The sequence below is a fragment of the Eptatretus burgeri genome, chromosome 4 (genome assembly GCF_056783735.1).
Source record: "Eptatretus burgeri isolate ZD-2024b chromosome 4, Ebu_testis_v1, whole genome shotgun sequence".
Classification (NCBI taxonomy): Eukaryota; Metazoa; Chordata; class Myxini; order Myxiniformes; family Myxinidae; genus Eptatretus; species Eptatretus burgeri.
Genome location: NC_140964.1, coordinates 127,773,606 through 127,791,105, shown reverse-complemented (window position 1 = coordinate 127,791,105; position 17,500 = coordinate 127,773,606). Strand labels below are relative to the sequence as shown.

Genomic DNA, 17,500 nt, shown 5'->3' with positions numbered 1-17,500 from the left:
GTCTGAGGAAGTTAGTTCCACAACTGAGAGAAAAGAGGAGCAAATGAGTGGAGGTGAGTAGTGAGCCTGGGTTTTGAGAGTTTTACCAGAAGTGGGTTAATTAGTGGCAGACAGTGTGGGTCCTGTAGAAACTTTGGGGGAGGGAAGGGGGTAGACAGTAAGAAAGCGCAGAGGACACAAGAACAAAATGGAGATGGTGGGGGGAGAAGAGAGAGACCACCAACGTGTCTACGATGTGAAAGTAACAGGCCCAGAGAGTCCCCTTCATTATTATACAAGATTCCAATGATCTTTATTGTCTTGATTTCTCGAGCATCAAGGAATGAAAGGGCTGAGACAGGGCCTTAGTCCAAATTGGAGAGAAGTTCTTCATCGAGCTGTAGATGAAGGTTTTGTAAGTTGATAGTTCAGATTTTACAAGGAAATAATGCATAATGGATGATGCCAAGTTTGCCCAGGCTGGCTGTGAAGGCCAACTTGGATATGTGGTTTTCCCAAGAAACATCATGGCTAATTGTGAGGCCCAAAGGTTTGAGTGACTGAACTTCTTCAACAGGCGAGTTAAAGGACCCATGACACCCAAAAGTACTGAAATTGCATATATATGTCCTATAGGAGTTTTTCATCGTGATTTCTGATCTGACGATGTTTTTTCACAATACTCATTCTGTAAAATGTAAAATTAAAAAAACAAACCTCTTCGGGAACGCCCCTAAAAATTCTGCCGAAATCTACTGAACAACGCGTAACCCACACGACGTCATCACCAGAACAACAAAGGCTGCACGTAAATTACTTGGGTTGGTAGTCTACGTGATTGTATTGGCTTCCTGTGTGTTTCCACATTCGATTGGTCGGCTCAAACGCTTCGTTCATGTCTGCTTTAAAAAAATCAAACATTTGGTTTTGAATAATGGATGACATGGACTTTGATTTGTCTGGTTGCGACAGTGAGTGTGAGAGAAATGAAGGATTTTGGTCTGAATGAGATGGAGAATTGTCGGATAACGTAGTCGCGGGAGGTGAAGTTCAGGCAGCTGGAAATGGAATTCGGCCTTACTAGTTCGAGCCTGAAGCAGGACAAGTAGAGGAAACTGGCGATGAAATTCCCGGAATTCATGATGATCGGGAGGACATCGAAGAAAGACTTGGCAATAACAACTGGTTAGACAAAATCCTATTCGTAATTCAATAATGTAAATTTGACTTGCATACTGCTCGATATCAGAAATATTTATGTGAGGTGACATGACCAGCGCAGCGCAGCGGACATGTTGCACCGCGGCGAATGAATCTCAAACAAGGCCAGCGCATGTCATCGGCCGTATCTCTCCGCGCATAAAACGAAGCAATCTCGCTGTCCGGATACGATGAAAACTTGTGTGCATAACACACCTTGCGACACAATTGTCTAGAGTAGTCCGATAAATCTAACGTTGTGTTGCACTTTTATTTATTTTATTCCTACTGTCGTCATGTAGCGCCAGTAGAAAACAATGCAGAAAAGAGAATAACAAAAGAAAGCTACAGCAGATCAGATTTATCGGACTAGTCGGACGGACGACGGATTTATCTGACTCGTCTAGACTCTATAGAGTTGACAAGTAACTTGTATTAGCATGCACACAATGTATAAGTCAATGCGTAAGAGTCCCGAGGATATGAGGCCGTGTAATAGGACAGATAAATTTGTCTTTCATAGTTGTGCCAACATATTTTTCCCTGTTCATTTATTACAGCATTTTGGCTAAATGTTAATGAATAGCAAGCCAATGGAAGCAGTACCTTCACTTTCGAATAAACCCATGTATGTCGAGTACAGCCATACCTGGCTTATATGTATGTGGAATCGTACCGAGACCACCAGGCTGGTTTCACGAACAATTCAATAAGCTGCAAAATGTGGGTGCAGGTTTTTCACATTGTTTGATTTTAAAATGATCTCCTTTCCCCTTGAAATGATGCAATATTAATCTTTGGTATTTTACTTGTATGTCCCTGTAAGTTTCTTTTTTAATGGAAACGTTCAACAGTCACATTTTATATTTTGTGGACATGGGGGTATAGCCCTTTATTGTACATACATGGATTGGATTTGTACACGACTACGACAAGGTAGTAAAGGGATAAATAATTGCCTCGTGATTGTTGTGCATACACGGCTCAGAAGCAGAATTTCTTTTCCGTGAAACAATCACAGGAATTCAGACGATCAGTGAGATAACAAACACACGTGCACAATGCATTTGTATGTACTTTATACGGCGCGCGATGTCCAATCGATCCACTCTGTGCGAGTCGCGTTCTGGAGATGACGTCAACGGTCACGTGACCTGCGGTTCGCTGAAGTCAACTTTTTAAAGGGGCGGGGCATAGAAAGTTGTGAAAAGCACGACAAATATTCGAAATATTGGTCTAATTATCCCATTGTTGATTTTAAAAAAGAAACATGGGTGATTTCTTCACTGGGAAGGTCAAGTTAATAGATAAATAACCAGAAAGTTTTGAGTGTCATTGGACCTTGAAAGAAATAGATCGGAGGCTTTGCCAGATGGTCCTTTTGGAGAGACAGAATGAGAGTGTGAGATTTGTCAGGATTGAAAGATAATCCAAGAGTTGGACCAGGACCTGAATCTATCAACGTATGCAGAGAGGAAAGAGGCTGCTGCCTGCCTATCTGAAGGATGAGAGATGATATCATCAGCAAAGAGATGCGCACGATTTTCCAGAAAATCAGAAAAGCCATTGATGAAAATTCGGAATAGGACTCGGCCCAGAACACTTCCTGGGAGAACTCCAGCCTCAACAGGGAAAGGAGATGAGAGGATCCTATTGAGAGCCAGGCACTGACTATGAGAGTGGAGAAAGTGAGTCAGCCATGAGAAGAAGTGGCGTAGAACACCATAGGCAGAGAGTCTGGAGATCAAGGCAGGGTGCGTACTGTGAGTATTCAAGTTATGTCGAGAGAGACGGCTTTAATCTCATGTCTGAGATTGAGGGCCACCACACGTTGTTGGGAGAGCAGAAGCAGCATATTCAGGATGGAGTGACCAGGTCTGAATCTGAACTTGTGGTCTGAGATCAGGCCATTAGAGAAAAGGAAGGTTTTGATGTCAGCTGAGATGATGGATTACCTGTCTATGATTAAAATTGGAAGTAATCGAATAGCACTAGTTAAGAAGATATGTTTCTGCACCAGGTTTGTATATCCTGGTGATGTTAGCTTTTTCCCAAATGGATGGAAGATTACCAAGAGAAAATGATAGGGTAGAGAGAGAGAGAGAGAGAGAAAGAGAAAGAGAAAGAGAAAGAGAAAGAGAAAGAGAAAGAGAAAGAGAAAGAGAAAGAATGCAAGAGTAGCAGAGCACGTTTTTAGGATACGTGCACCTGTTGCAGTTTTGGGTACCAAACCCGACCCCATCTGGGCCTGTAGCAGTTTTGGAGTCGAGTTTTACAAGAAACTTCTTCACCTTCTCAGCTGAGAAAGATGGTTTCCATGAGAAGTTGGGTATGATGGGGTCGGGTTTGGTACCCGAGATTTGGAAGCAAACACAGAATTTAGTCATTTGACTCTCTCATGAGTGGAGTCAGCTGTGGTTTCATTTGAAGTGAGGGAAAGGATCGAGGGGGAGCATACACCAGAAAAAGACTTAACAAGGCACCACAGGTTTGAAAGTTCAGCATTGAGGTTGGCCAGATGTTGTTTTCTTGCTCTCTTGAGAGTGTGCACACACCTGTGGGCTTTGTGATGATCTTCAGTTGCCTTCGATTAGATTTGTCTTACACGAAGAAGATGGCAAGTTGCTTGTAGGCAGCACCCTCACCACTGGATTATGTGTGCCAGGGGTGAGAAGAGGGGTATGATAACTGCAGATGGAACTACAATGGCACTGGGTAGAGCGCATACCTCCACCACGTAATGCCTGATCCATGAGAACACATCGGGCCCAATAAATTTTTGAAATATAGTGCTATATATCGTTTTTGGCCCAATCTCTCAATGGTGAAGAATCACTTAAAAAATTAAATAATTCTCGTATTTAGATCCGGATTCAGATCTTCACCAAAATCGAATCAATTCGTCCTTTCCACACACTCAACATGTCCACACAATTTAATCCGGATCCGTCTGCAACTTTTTGAGATATCGTGCTATATATCGGTTTAGCCCTGTCTCTCAATGGTGAAGAATCACTTTTTAAAAATATCAGATCCAGATCCGCATCCAGATCTTCACCAAAATCTAATCAGTTCGTCCTTGTCACACCCGAACCTGGCCACAAAATTTCATCCGGATCCGTCCACAACTTTTTGAGATATCCTGTACACAAACAGACAGACAGAAAGGGGTGAAAACATAACCTCCTTCACCTTTGGTGGTGGAGGTAATTACCACATAGGAAGAGAGAGAGATAGATAGATAGATATAGATATAGCTATAGAAAGATGAGAATGGATTAGACATAGTTCGTCGGACAGTGGAGCACACAGACAGACAGAGCGTGGTTGTGGAGCACAGACAGAGGGTGGTTGTGGAGCAGAAAGCACAGCCAAATGTACTCCTGGGGGTTTGGAGGGATGAGAACAGTACACAGACAGTGAGAAATTAAGTTCTTGATGGAAACTGCAACTCTGCCACAAGGATGGGGTACAGGCCTGTCAAACCTGATAAAACAAGAGCCGGGGAGAGACGCAGAGGAATCGGGAACATCCTATAGGATTAAGGATTCTGTCAAGCTGCCTGGATTGTAATATCTGTCAGATTGGAGCGGAACCCTCGGATGTTGTCGGTCCACACGGGTTGTTTTTTATTTATTTTATGTACACCATGTCAAGACTCGTGGAAGAGCTTTTACACAGAACATATAACAAGAAGAGGAGGAGGAGACAAGGGGTGGGAGAGGGAAGCACAGAATAGTGGGGAGCAGTGACATGAGGAGATTGTGTAAGGGAGAGGGATGGGGTGGGGGTACAGGGGGTAAACATGATGGACACTACAGGGACTTTCAAGCAGTGACTCTTGATTTTGACAGTTTCACCAAACTGGGGTTTTTGGCGGACCTTTGAGTATCCTGCGGAATTATAGGAGGGACAGATCACAGACAGAGCAAGGGGGAGGGGGAGCAAGGCTGCAGAGGAGACGGTGGAAGACAGAAAGACCACCAACCTGCCTGTAGTGAGAGAGTGAGAGACCCAAAGACTCGGCTTCATCGCAGGAGATACCAATGATCCTAAAAGCCTTGGTTTCCACAGCGTGAAGTCAAGCGAGGTGTGAGTCAGGAGCAGTTCTCCATCAGACTGCGGATGAAAGCCTTGCATGTGGTTAGAAGCTCAGGTGTGCCAATGAAGGACTTTGCATGATGTAGGATGCCCAGTCGGTGACTGGCTTTTGGAGGCCTGCTTGGATATGTTTCTTTCCTAGGAAAGACCGTGGCAGATAGTGAAGCCCAAAAGCTTGAACGAAAGGACTTCTACAAAGGTATTGTTGAGAAAGTGGGTGGGGGGGTTCCAGATTTTCCTTTTTTTTAGGCATTTAGGACCTCCATCGATTGTTGGGAAAGCAGAAGTAGCATGTCCAGGGTAGAGTGACCTGGTCTGAATCCAAATTGTTGATGCAAAATCAAGCCATTGGCGAAGAGGAAGGATTTAATGTCTGAAGTGATGAAGAACAGAGAAGAACAGAGATGAATGTCTGAAGAACAGAGAGAGGGTGAGCAAGGGCAGAGGAGCAGGTTTTTAGGACACGTGGGCTGATGCTGTCTGGACCGGTTGCAGAATCTGAGTCGAGGTTTGACAGCAAGCTCTCCACCTTGTCAGGAGAAAAGGACACAGTCCAGGAACAGCTGTGCGTGACTGGGTAAGGTGGGTACAGAAAGCGATGGGTTTGGGACAGAAGATTTAGAAGCAAACACGGAGTTCATCCATTCAGCCTTTTCATGTGCAGTGTCAGCTGTTCAGCCATTTGAGGTAAGGGAGGGGATGGAGGGGGAACATACACAAGAAATAGACTTGACTAGATGCCACCAGGATTTGGAGGAGGGAGGGAGGTTTGAGAGTTCTGACTTGAGATTAGAAAGATGTTGTTTCCTGACTCTCCTGAGGGCAGGTTAGGGAAGAGAGGCAGGGCTGTTGCCATGCAGGTGTAGCAATCTGGGGTGGGCTTGGGGCATGTGAAAAGGGGGCGATGGGTGTGGGGAAGCAAAGATGTAGTGGAGCGTGAGGGAAGCAAATAGGGGTGGGCATGGGAGACACACGGCGTGGAGACACGAGGTGGGGGTCACTGAGCAGGTTTGGGGGTGGACAACCCGAAGAAGGTGTTGGAGACCTGTAGCATGTGGGGGGAACCTGAAGTTGATGTGGGGAATCCCAGGTGTAAAGGAGATGATATGGGGAGCGTTCTGATGTGAATGCATTTACTGCTGTAATCACACACTCGTTGTAAAACAGGTTTGATATGAGGATTCCAAGGACATAAGGACAAAGACTGACATCAGGATTGTGATGGCGAGGACAGTTTCTCGGCACGAAGAAATAGAGCACTGCATGAAAGTGATGGGAGATCAGGCACAAGTTTGCGAGTGAACCAGGAATGATACCGAAAGGAAGGGTAGGCGAAGAAGGAATAGTATAGGATCGTCCGGCAGCCCAGGGGTGAACCGTGCACTGGAGGTCCTACAATCGTTTGTTTTTTTGTAATTATTGATTTGGACTCTGGAGACCCTCTACATTGAGAAACTGGTGGGTGTCACCCCTGACATCTTTGGGAATTTTGAATACTTGCTCATTGCCATGGCAACCATATTATATACGAGAAATGCATATCTCAGAAAGTTGAATATCTCTGAACATACAAATGTTGTGTGATCCACCCATTCAGGTCAAGGTCATTGAGTAAAACTCAAGGCCAAGAGAAAAATGCACAGATTTTGCATAAAATATACATTCAAAACTTTATGACAAGTTTAGCAATCATCCGATAACTTTTATATTTGTCTTTGTTACCCTACTTCTTCCGATTTATCGACAGAAAAACACATTTTGTTGAAGAGGACAAATATTTAGTTGCCATAATAACATGTACTGCACACGTCACTTCAATAAGACATAGTTAAAGCAACATTCATGGTATGTGTTTACACTACCATAGCTTGACATTTGCAAATCGCACTCATGGGTTCATTTGGACATTGACGGTACTCAATGTTTGACAGTCTCATGGACATGTTAACCCTTTGAATCCTCGCGGCCATTTTACCAACCGCGATTCAAACATCCATATATCCAAGCAGTCGGATTGTTCTCCAGGGAGCCCAAGGTGGGGTAGCTGAAAGTCCAAGGAGCTCAGGGCTCAAAGGGTTAATTAACTAGGTCAAGGTTGTGGGCTTAAGCCAAGGTCACTGATCAAGGTCAGTGACTGACGGCAAATCAACAGCTGCTTCAAACTGCTAAGTCAGCATCTCGGTTCCAAACATATACAACAGTCACCACTAGTTTAGGCTAAATTAATGCTGTGTCCAAATGTCACAAAGTGTGAAGATGGAAGCAAAAGTCATAAGCAAAGTCAAAGTCAAACGGATCGATTAATGCCAGGTAAAACCCTAACACATCTGCCATTAATGTTCCAATCCATTACAAATGGACCAAACAGATTTGATGAAGCATTGGTTTCTCCCTTTGCTCGGAGACAATGGATGTCATGAGAGTAAATGATATTTTAAATACATGATGTAACTTCAGCACAATTTTGCTCAACAGATAAAGTTCCGACCTCGTTATGTATCCATTATTGTAATCATGGCTGGATTTTCAGCCTCATCATCAGAAGCATCATCGAGTGCTCTGCTGCAGTCATTGCAGAATTCAGTTCCTACTTCACATTGGCGGAATGTCGTGTACATCAACTTTGCTGATGCGCATGAACACCTCGATGACTTGCAGTTTTCACAACTGTACTTGATCAGTTTCAAGATGAAATCTGGTGTTGGTGATACGTTGTTCGGAAGTGTGATTGGTAGCAGGGTTTTATTTACCTCGTCCATTATCTGTCCATACTTAACTGGATCTTTTGAGGGAGGATTGGATTCAGCTGCACTTTTCCAAATGCAGGCTTGAAGGTGGACCCTCGTGCCTATCAGGAGTTGGAGGACGTGCCATCAACTTTGAAGCTGTGATGATGTTTGCCCTGGCTGTTTTATGTTTCCAAAACTTGAACCGTAGCTCTGTCATTGAAGTTGCTTCTGCATGTCCATATCATGCAGCCACGAATGAAGTGGATCCCTTCACAGTATTTGTGATGTTAGCAAAGGTATTCCTTGGTGCTGGAAGCTTGTGACCTGCTTAAAGCATTTTCAGCATCTTAGCCTTCCCAATACCCCAGCATTGTGCGACGGTGTCACATCCGGATATTGAGAGTGGGCAGCCAAGACCTCAAGAATCATATCCTTGTGAGTCTCAGCTGATTCTCTGATGTCAATGCTTTTCCTCTCTCGAGAAGTTGGTTCTATCATCGGTGAGCATTTCAGTTGTCTCCTATTCTAAAAGTTGAGGAGCAACACAAACATATCTGTGTCATCTGAAATTATTTTAATACAGATGTCTGTTCCCCCTTCCTCTGTAATGAACACCAACTGATGGATCATTAGCACATCGGCCTCTTCCTGAATATTCACATGGTCTTATCGTTTGATGGACAAGCCACTGTTGATTTCAGTTGATACTGGATCATGTCCTGGAGCCACCAACTTATGCTTGAACAGGTTTAGCTGTTTTCTCTGCTCTTGCAATGACTCAACGATCAGATCAGATCGGTTTCAACGATCAGACTGATCACTGCGGAACAACTTTCTCCGATTGCAATTCCATCGAGAGTGAGAGTTTGTCACTTGCTTGCGTCGTTATCTCTGGCTGTTTGAGTCTCACCTTTGATGCTGTCGCCCTTGTACCTGTCAAACACTAAGTACACGCAGAATGTTTCAACCTGCTGGTGATGTTTGAGAAGATATTGTCTATGAAGTTCCTTACTCTCCCATTTGTTGGCCAGTGCACAACCCACAGCATTGCAGATCCATCAACAATCACACTATCTGCTTTGATCAGACACCACAAAAAAAGAAGTGTTTTTGGCAATCAAACACTGGAACGACATTGTCTTTTTGGTTCAGGAGGAAGTGAATTGGGTTTTCACATCTTTTAACCTTTTCAGATGATATGTGGACAGAAATGAAGCTATGTTAATAATCATGATGGGCATAATGGCTTTCACCTGTAATCTGGCTACTTGGAGGCTGGGTTGGGGGATCACTTGAGGATGTGGCCCTGCATTGTGCCGTTTTAATAGACGGTACAAGGCAGCCTGGTCGATATGGTGGCACCCAACCCTGATTGTCAGGTCAAGCCAGATCAGATATGTGACTTGCTATGGGTATCATGTAAAACCCCTACTAACCTGTTCATGAAGGCCCAGTCACACCTTGACGTTTTAGCCAGCAATGGCAACGTATTAAAATGTATATAAAACGCTGGCTGAAGTTGAACTTTTGATGTTTTTTTTTTAAGATTCGGACGTATTCATAACAACTTGGTCTTATGCATAACGTATTAGTAACGGACACAGAACGTTTCGTTGTGTTATAGATAACTTATACCAACGAATGCTGAACCTGTTGTCGGCCTTCACAACCGATGCCCAACGATAGTCTAACTTAGGCATAGCGCGCTGCACGCATCGCCGACGATGACGTGGCGTAGGTTATGAAAAGGCTGCCGCACAACGATTCAAATCATAACCGCCGCAGAAATGGAAGTGTCAACATCGCAGTCACACCTTGGCGATCTTGCCAGCGTATGCCGACCTCTGAAAAATGCGTCTAAAACGCTGGCGCACGTCGAATACGGTATGGGTAAGTTTGGTATACGTGAATAGAACGCTTAGGTACGCTATCATACGTCTTAGTAAGTGGAGTACGTCTTGTAATTTTAAACATGTTGAAAATTTTACGACGTACTTGCCGTATGACACACGCTCCGCATGCGATGGGAATAAGTTGTACGCACGATATGCGATCGTTGACACACATCACACACGTTACTTGTAAGGTACTCATAAGTCGAAACGCGTCAAGGTAATGGTTAGGGTCAGTGATCCAGACTCCCGGCTTTTTTTTTCTTCGGTATGACGGTGTTCAGTGTACAGTGCGGTTATGATTTAAATCGTTGAGCGGCAGCCTATTAATTATATTATAACCGCACGAGAAATCGAAGTGTCAAAATTACCATTATACCGAAGGATGGAAGAAAAAAAAAAAAAACCAGGGAGTCTGGAACACTGACGCTAACCATTACCTTGATGTGTTTCGACTTATGAGCACCTTACAAGTAACGTGTGTCGATGTGTGTCACCGATCGCGTAACGTGAGTACAACACGTAACTCATAGGTTAGAAATGTTTCAGGTACGCTAAACATTACCTCGACGTGTTTCGACATATGAGTAACTCACAAGTAACGTGTGTCGACGTGAGTCAACGATCGCGTGACGTGCCTACAACTAATGGCCAGCGTTATGCGGAACATGTGAGTCATACGCTGGCATACGTCTCAAAATTTTCAAGCATGGAAAATTTGAGGACAACCGAAAAGTACAACGTTTAAAGCCAGCGTACGACGACGTATGACAGTGTTTTTCAGCGTGCTCACAATGTTATCAAAACTTACCCAGAACGTATTCGACGTGTACCACCGTTTTAGACAAATTTTCCAAAAATCGGCATAAGCTGGCTAAAACGTCAAGGTGTGACTGGGCCTTGATCGAGTGTTGGTGACTAAACTGGCTCCCCCCGCCAGGTCCCCCGAGTGTGGATGCTGTATGGACATGGACACCCAACAGGATTAAATACAAAACTTGCCAAAGGGCAGAGGAGCTCCTGCAGTTGGTTACCTTCTCTAGGTGGTTGGTGGCAGGATTTGGACTCCAGCCACCATAAAACGCTTCACTCTACAAAGCACACCGTAGTGCTGAGGTGTCGACAATCAGACGGTGGACTCCTCGGGTTAACCTCAGGTGGTCCCTTCGGGTGGGTGCCTGGAATGTCCTATCTCTAAGAGATGGCATCTGCTTGGGGGATGGCCAGATGGAGGCCCCTGGAGTACTGGTAGAAAGTGAACGCAGTGACGTGCTGTGGCGCATACTCTCAATGTATGTAGGTATATATGTGGACATATATGTTGAGACAATTTTATGGTAATGCACTCTGAATTTGAATCAGAAAACAACCTTTCTCCAAGGTATACATGTAAACCATCATCCATTATTTTGCTTTTGTTAATAATGGTCAATATTCTTTGCTGGGTTGAAGTAGTCAGCCTTTCACTTGGATTATTGCAGGTGTCTTGTCGTCTGAATAAACGGCTGTCCATGTTTCTCTGGAAACAAAATGAAGCATGGTAAGTAGGAAGATGGGACTTTCTTGAGTACTGAACATTGGACAGGTGTATTGTTAAAACAAGCACATCCATCACTCGTATTAATGGATGCCATTCATTGGTAGAGTTTCAATTAAATGTTTGGAGGACCTGATCTACCCTCCAAATCACTGACCCCTGAGACGTGAGATACCATTCTCATTTCAACTATAGAGCAAAAATACAATATTTACCAGGTTTTTTCTCAACATAGTTATCAGACTGTCATGTTTGTACACCAGGGTTGGCCCCTGTGATTCAACCTTTATGTATTACAGAAAATATTGGCTTATCTTGATCCAAAAAGCTAACTTCAAGGCCAGGATGTTCTTGAAAACTCAATCAGTGAGATATTCAGATGCAATTTTAATTCACTGGGAAAAATGGATCTCATGAAAAATGTCACTTGTGTGAGATAGGGTTCACATCTAATGCATGTCTACATGAAATGAGATGACAGTAGTACAGCAAGCATAACAATGAAACAATGTAGCATCTTATGGGAACAGATCATTCATTTAAGGGGTGACAGGATGCAGCTATGAACTGGTGTTGTCAATGTTTGGAAGAGAGATACTGACTCAGCGGTTCAAATTCGCTGTGGTTTTGACTTCCATCACAAACCTTGATCTTGGCTAAACTTGACCTTGATCAGCGACCTTGGCTAAATTTAGGCTTGATCAGCAATCTTGGCTAAATTTGACCTTGATCAGCGCTCTTGGCTAAATTTGACCTTGATCAGCGACCTTGGCTAAATTTGACCTTGATCAGCGACCTTGGCTAAATTTTACCGTGATCAGCAATGTTGGCTAAATTTGACCTTGATCAGCAATCTTGGTTACATTTGACCTTGATCAGCGACCTTCGCTAAATTTGATCTTTATCAGCAATGTTGGCTAAATTTGACCTTGATCAGCAATCTTGGCTAAATTTGACCTTGATCAGCAATGTTGGCTAAATTTGACCTTGATCAGCAATCTTGGCTAAATTTCATAATCTTAAACGATGTATATTAATTACATGATACCATAAAGCATGCCAGGTGAAGCACCATAAATATGGGTACACTTTGTAAATGTATTGCTCTATGAAGTTCAAATTTATCATGAATGTTGCTTGGACTTGGACTATGTCTTATAGAGGTTAAGTATGTTACAATGACAAATGAACATTGGTTCTCTTTGAGGAAGCTTTTCTTTTTCTGTGAATGAAGCACAAAAAAATGATGCATGTACATCAAAGACAAAATAAAAGTTCTCTTATGATTGCTAAACTGTTTAAAATTAAAAAAAAAGTTTTCCAAGCATATTTTATGCAAAAACTGAAATTTTCACTTGCCCTTGATTCTTTTTCAATGACCTTGACCTCAAATCACCTTGACTAGTTGTCTGCAGGACACACATATCAAAGTCCATATGAATGGACACTTGGAATACGTTTATATCATTTGTAGGTCCAGAAGTTTTCAACTTCATAAAATACACAATTAATGTGTGTGTTTGCCATGGCAACGGACATTTTCTGAAAATGGCCAAATATTCCAGGTTGGTACCTGCAAGTTTCTCAATGTACAGGCTCAGGAGTCCAAATCAAGAAGAAACCATTGTGAGACCTCCAGGGCAAGGTTAACCGAAAAATCACCATTTGGCTAGGCCTGGTGTTGGCTTGAACGGTTAAGATGGCTGGCTTAAGATCTTGGGGTCTTTAGTCGTTACGTTAAATTAACACCAGGTGGTTGACTTAGCCTGTCATCCTTTTGGGGTCAGCAAAATGAGTACTAGCTTGCTGGGATGACTGAGCCAATCGAGTATCCTGCGTCGGAGTGGCTACACGTCCAGGATTGTGCCCAACAGCCCAGGAGACTGCTTCGGCAGCTCCGACGCTCTGTACAGAACATTGTCCCAATGGATGGATGGATGGATGGAAAATGAGTGCCAGCTTACTGGTAACGGGGGCATTGCATCAGCAGCACAGCCACTCCCCCAGAAAATGATGCAACCAAGCGGTCACAAGCTGCATATGAATAAATAGGCAAATAAAACCATTTGGCTGCCGGACTAGGAGGACATTGGATATAAGAGTGGAGGAAAAATAAACATTTTTAAAATGTCAATTAAAACATTTCAAATGACATGTTAAACTTAATGCTCTTCGTATCTCTTAACAATGAAGGCTGCTGTGTCCAATTACTCCCTCTAAATATTCACGTTTTTGCAACCAGGAACACAAATGGTATAAAAAATAGTCTTTGCTAGTGTGTGTGTGTGTGTGTGTATGTGTGTGTGTGTGTGTGTGTGTGTGTGTGTGTGTGTGTGTGTGTGTGTGTGTGTGTGTGTGTGTGTGTGTGTGTGTGTGTGTGTGTGTGTGTGTGTGTGTGTGTGTGTGTGTCAACAATGTTGTTTCTCACAATTCTTGTCCTTCATTGTTTGAGGCTGACACAATCACAGTGATATTCCAAAGAAGCCTATACCGACACACAATGGCGACGAATAATCCACGAAAGATCACGAACGCCTTTAGGCTTGTCTTTTGTCTCTTTGTCTTTACCATAGCACTGTTCACAGCCTGTCAAAGCTTGGATGAGAAGTGCAAACCTCAAACCAGCCTGTGAGCTTTCTCGGAGCACTGCATGCAGTTAATGACATCGTAATATGAAAGTCAGAGCTACTTGAGCATCATGAACATTTTTAACACCACCCTAATATGTTAATCCCACCTATTAACCCCTCACCCACTTAGCGGCATTCTCTACCTGGGTGATGAATTCGAGGGAGGAAATTTTATCTTCACAGAAACAGACGCCACTACGGTAACGGTGAGTGCGAGTGAGGTGTCGTAGCAAGGTGAGAGTTCTAGCACAAAGCTTGTTATGGTTTCACTTTTTATTTTGCGACTGTTTCCAAAGCCATTGATGTGTCCGTCCTCGTGTTCGTCCTGTACATCAAGCATCTCTGCTGCATTACCTGTCAACGATTTGTGGATATGTTACAACGGCTTTGGATTCAGTGTCTCGTTTTGCCTTTTGTGCTTTGGTGTTCATCTGAATGGTGTTCACCTGAAAAAAATATCCTCTTTTCTCAATTCTGATCAAATAAAGGTGGCATGCCCATAGCTGACTGTTCATAAGGTTTTGTCGTCCCTTTCAGAAGTGTTCTTTCATTTCATCAAAAACAGAATCGCCATCTCTGTCGTATTGGGAGCCTCTCTGTATCTCAATAGCACATTGTAATCTACAGGAACGATTGCGTGAGATTGCGAAAATTGAGGAAATATAATGACTTGGAAGCGGCATTGATCCCTTAAATTCTATTTCAAGTTCTATCTCGGGTTGTGATGCAGCACCGGGTGATCTCGTTTCAATTTGTCCCTTGACATGCGTGCATTCCCACGACAGGCGGAGGTGAGGCCAAAGTGCGGTCGCCTAGTTGCGTTCTCCTCCGGAGAGGAAAATCCTCATGGTGTGCGAGCGGTCACACATGGCCGTCGCTGCGCTGTGGCACTATGGTTCACATTTGACGTCACCAGCAAGGAAAAGGTAAACTTAAAATACAATAATAATGTTAATAATAATAATTTCATCCCGAATCCCCATTTGTAGCTGGTCCACAGAGTTAAAAAAAATTGTTCTGTTGTCCAGTTTTTTTAATTTACTCGATTTCTTTTGGATATAAGTTTCTGCCATATCTCGGTTTCTGTAAAACATCACAAATGGTGGTTTCATGTCACTACGCACATCAAAGGTACTGGCTTGTTATTTCTTGCCATTATGATGTTTTTGGAGCCGAAGTGTTGACATTTTACCTTCACATGCCTTTGAGAAACGTTTTTCAGTTGTGTGAGGGTCATCCCAAAGGTTTTGCCACCGCACTTGTAACTTTGAAAGTACATGGTCTCGTCGTATTAGGTCTCGTTGGCAATCACAAGATAACATGTATACCGTCTTGTTACTAATATGTAGGTAAATATCAAGTTTCTCAATCCATTTATTTTCTTTCAGGAATTAAACTCATGGCATCTTGAACAAATGATGTTCTGTGGCAGAAAATTTCATCTCAGAGGACACCCAAACCCTCGTTTCATTAATGGTGGCACTGATGAAAAATGTTCAGGAAGTCCACCAATAAACTAGAACAGCAATCGGTGGAGCGCGTACCTCCGTCAAGCTGAATGGTTTATGTTTCGTATCCTACTGTACAATATCCTACCGGATCTGGATCTGGACCTGAACCAAAATCTAATTGGCTTGTTCTTGTCACCCACCCAACTCATCCACCACGTTTTGGCAGATATTGTCCACAACTTTTTGAGATATGTTGCTCACAGACAGACAGACAGGGGTGAAAACATATCCACCGACCACCTTCAGTGGTGGACATAATTATAGGAACTCACAAAAAGGAAGCTTTTTATCATTGCTTAATGATTGAAAGACCTCAAAAATGAGGTAATATATTTCTTTACAGGAAAAAAAAAATTCTGGAGTGATCAAGGCAGGCAGATATTGTTATTGTTATAAATTTTTATTTTACATCAGACATAAAACACTTAATATTGTGTAGAAAATAATAGAAAAACTTTTCAATTAAAAACAAAACGTTAATTTTATAAATGTGACAAAGTTACGGCAAATTAAAAAATATCGAGTCCATTCTGTTTCACCTGTGTGTAGATTCTTCCTCGTGTCTTCTTATTTTTTGATTATCAAGAGAAGCTGTTTTGCATGTTTTGCATACCACAGCTACGTCCACTACTTTAAGGGGACTTCGGAAAGAGGGTTTCTGTGTTGAGATACAAAAATGATTGTTGACCATTTGTGAAGTGCATTGAAGAGGATGGAGATCAGGAGCAATATTTGGAGTGAAGACCCTCATTTTCTGAATGTTTTATTTCTCCTTGTTTAGATGCCTTTTCACCTTCAAACCTCCTTTCCCCCTTCACCTCCCTCAATTTTGCACCTGTTTATGAACATAACATTTGTGTGGAGATTGTTAGTTGACCCAACTACGTAAACAGCACCACAACCCAACCAAGCATTGTTGGGCGTTTTTTGTGCTGAACATTTGTTGCTGATGAAGGCTGCAAGATGTGTGTCTATGCCGCTTTTGTGTCGGCAGCTGAAACAATATGTTTGCTGAATACAATAGAAACAAAAATTAACTCGGTAGTGCAACAGGAAAGTGATGGGCTCAATGACCTGCTCATTTCCTTGTTTTTATTTTGTCTTACATGCTCATGCGACCACTCGTTACACCCGGTGTAGCCCCGGGGAGACAGTGGACCCTTTGTGCATTAATTTAAACCTGCATATGGAATATAAATATTTAAATGCAGTTAGTTCCATTCCTGACAGAGTAGCACAAAGGTGTGGAGGTGCAGGTGAAGCTCTGCCTTTCTCCCCACTGAGGGTGGGAGCAGGAGGTGAACACTCAACATACATTGCTGCTTGAATGCTCAAAGCGCCGTTATTTCAGATTTTTCCATTAATTTAATGAAGAGTTGAAAGGTTTAATTTTGACGTTGACCTTCCCTGCGTGAAAATAATGCGGTAGAGGAAATTTCAGGGAAATCTGCCCAGGGGGTTGGAAATGTATAAAGAACAAGCGAACAGACAGATAAATATATTGTTATGGCTGTGGGGGTAGATGGAGGAATTTAATCAGGAATTTAGCATTGAATAGAGTGGTTTGGTTTGTGGACGTGTAAGAGGCATCCCAATGTAATTAAGTAGGGAAACTGTGAGCTTAAGTGTTACGTCGGGAGGTGGTATTGTGTTAATTAGCTTGGGAGTAAGAATAAGCTTCCCCAGTATGTAATTTCCCCCCCTGTGATTTTCCCTTGATAACCAAAACCATGATGAGAAACATGCAAACATGCCAAGCAGGCAGAAGCCCCACCTCCAAGAGTGACATCCGGCGAAGTCATACCCCCGAGGCTGCTGATTGATGGGCGTGATGTCAGAAGCCAGCTGAAGCCCCACCTTTTAGGGTTTCGTGCGAGCAGGACGCGCACCAAAGGCGGAGGATTATTCGGTGTGACGTCGA

At 43.0% G+C, this 17,500-nt stretch overlaps 1 protein-coding gene across 1 annotated transcript in view; it reads left to right on the top strand.

Moving 5' to 3' along the window:
* Positions 1-16,873, top strand: part of LOC147029074 (prolyl 3-hydroxylase 1-like) — a 49,259-nt gene extending 32,386 nt beyond the window's left edge. The window contains exons 14-16 of the mRNA XM_085880028.1: positions 14,199-14,274; positions 14,854-14,994; positions 15,457-16,873. Of these exons, the coding sequence (XP_085736154.1) occupies positions 14,199-14,274; positions 14,854-14,994; positions 15,457-15,588 (349 nt within the window). The 3' untranslated portion in view covers positions 15,589-16,873. The remainder of the gene's footprint in view (positions 1-14,198; positions 14,275-14,853; positions 14,995-15,456) is intronic.
* Positions 16,874-17,500: the final 627 nt, after the last annotated feature.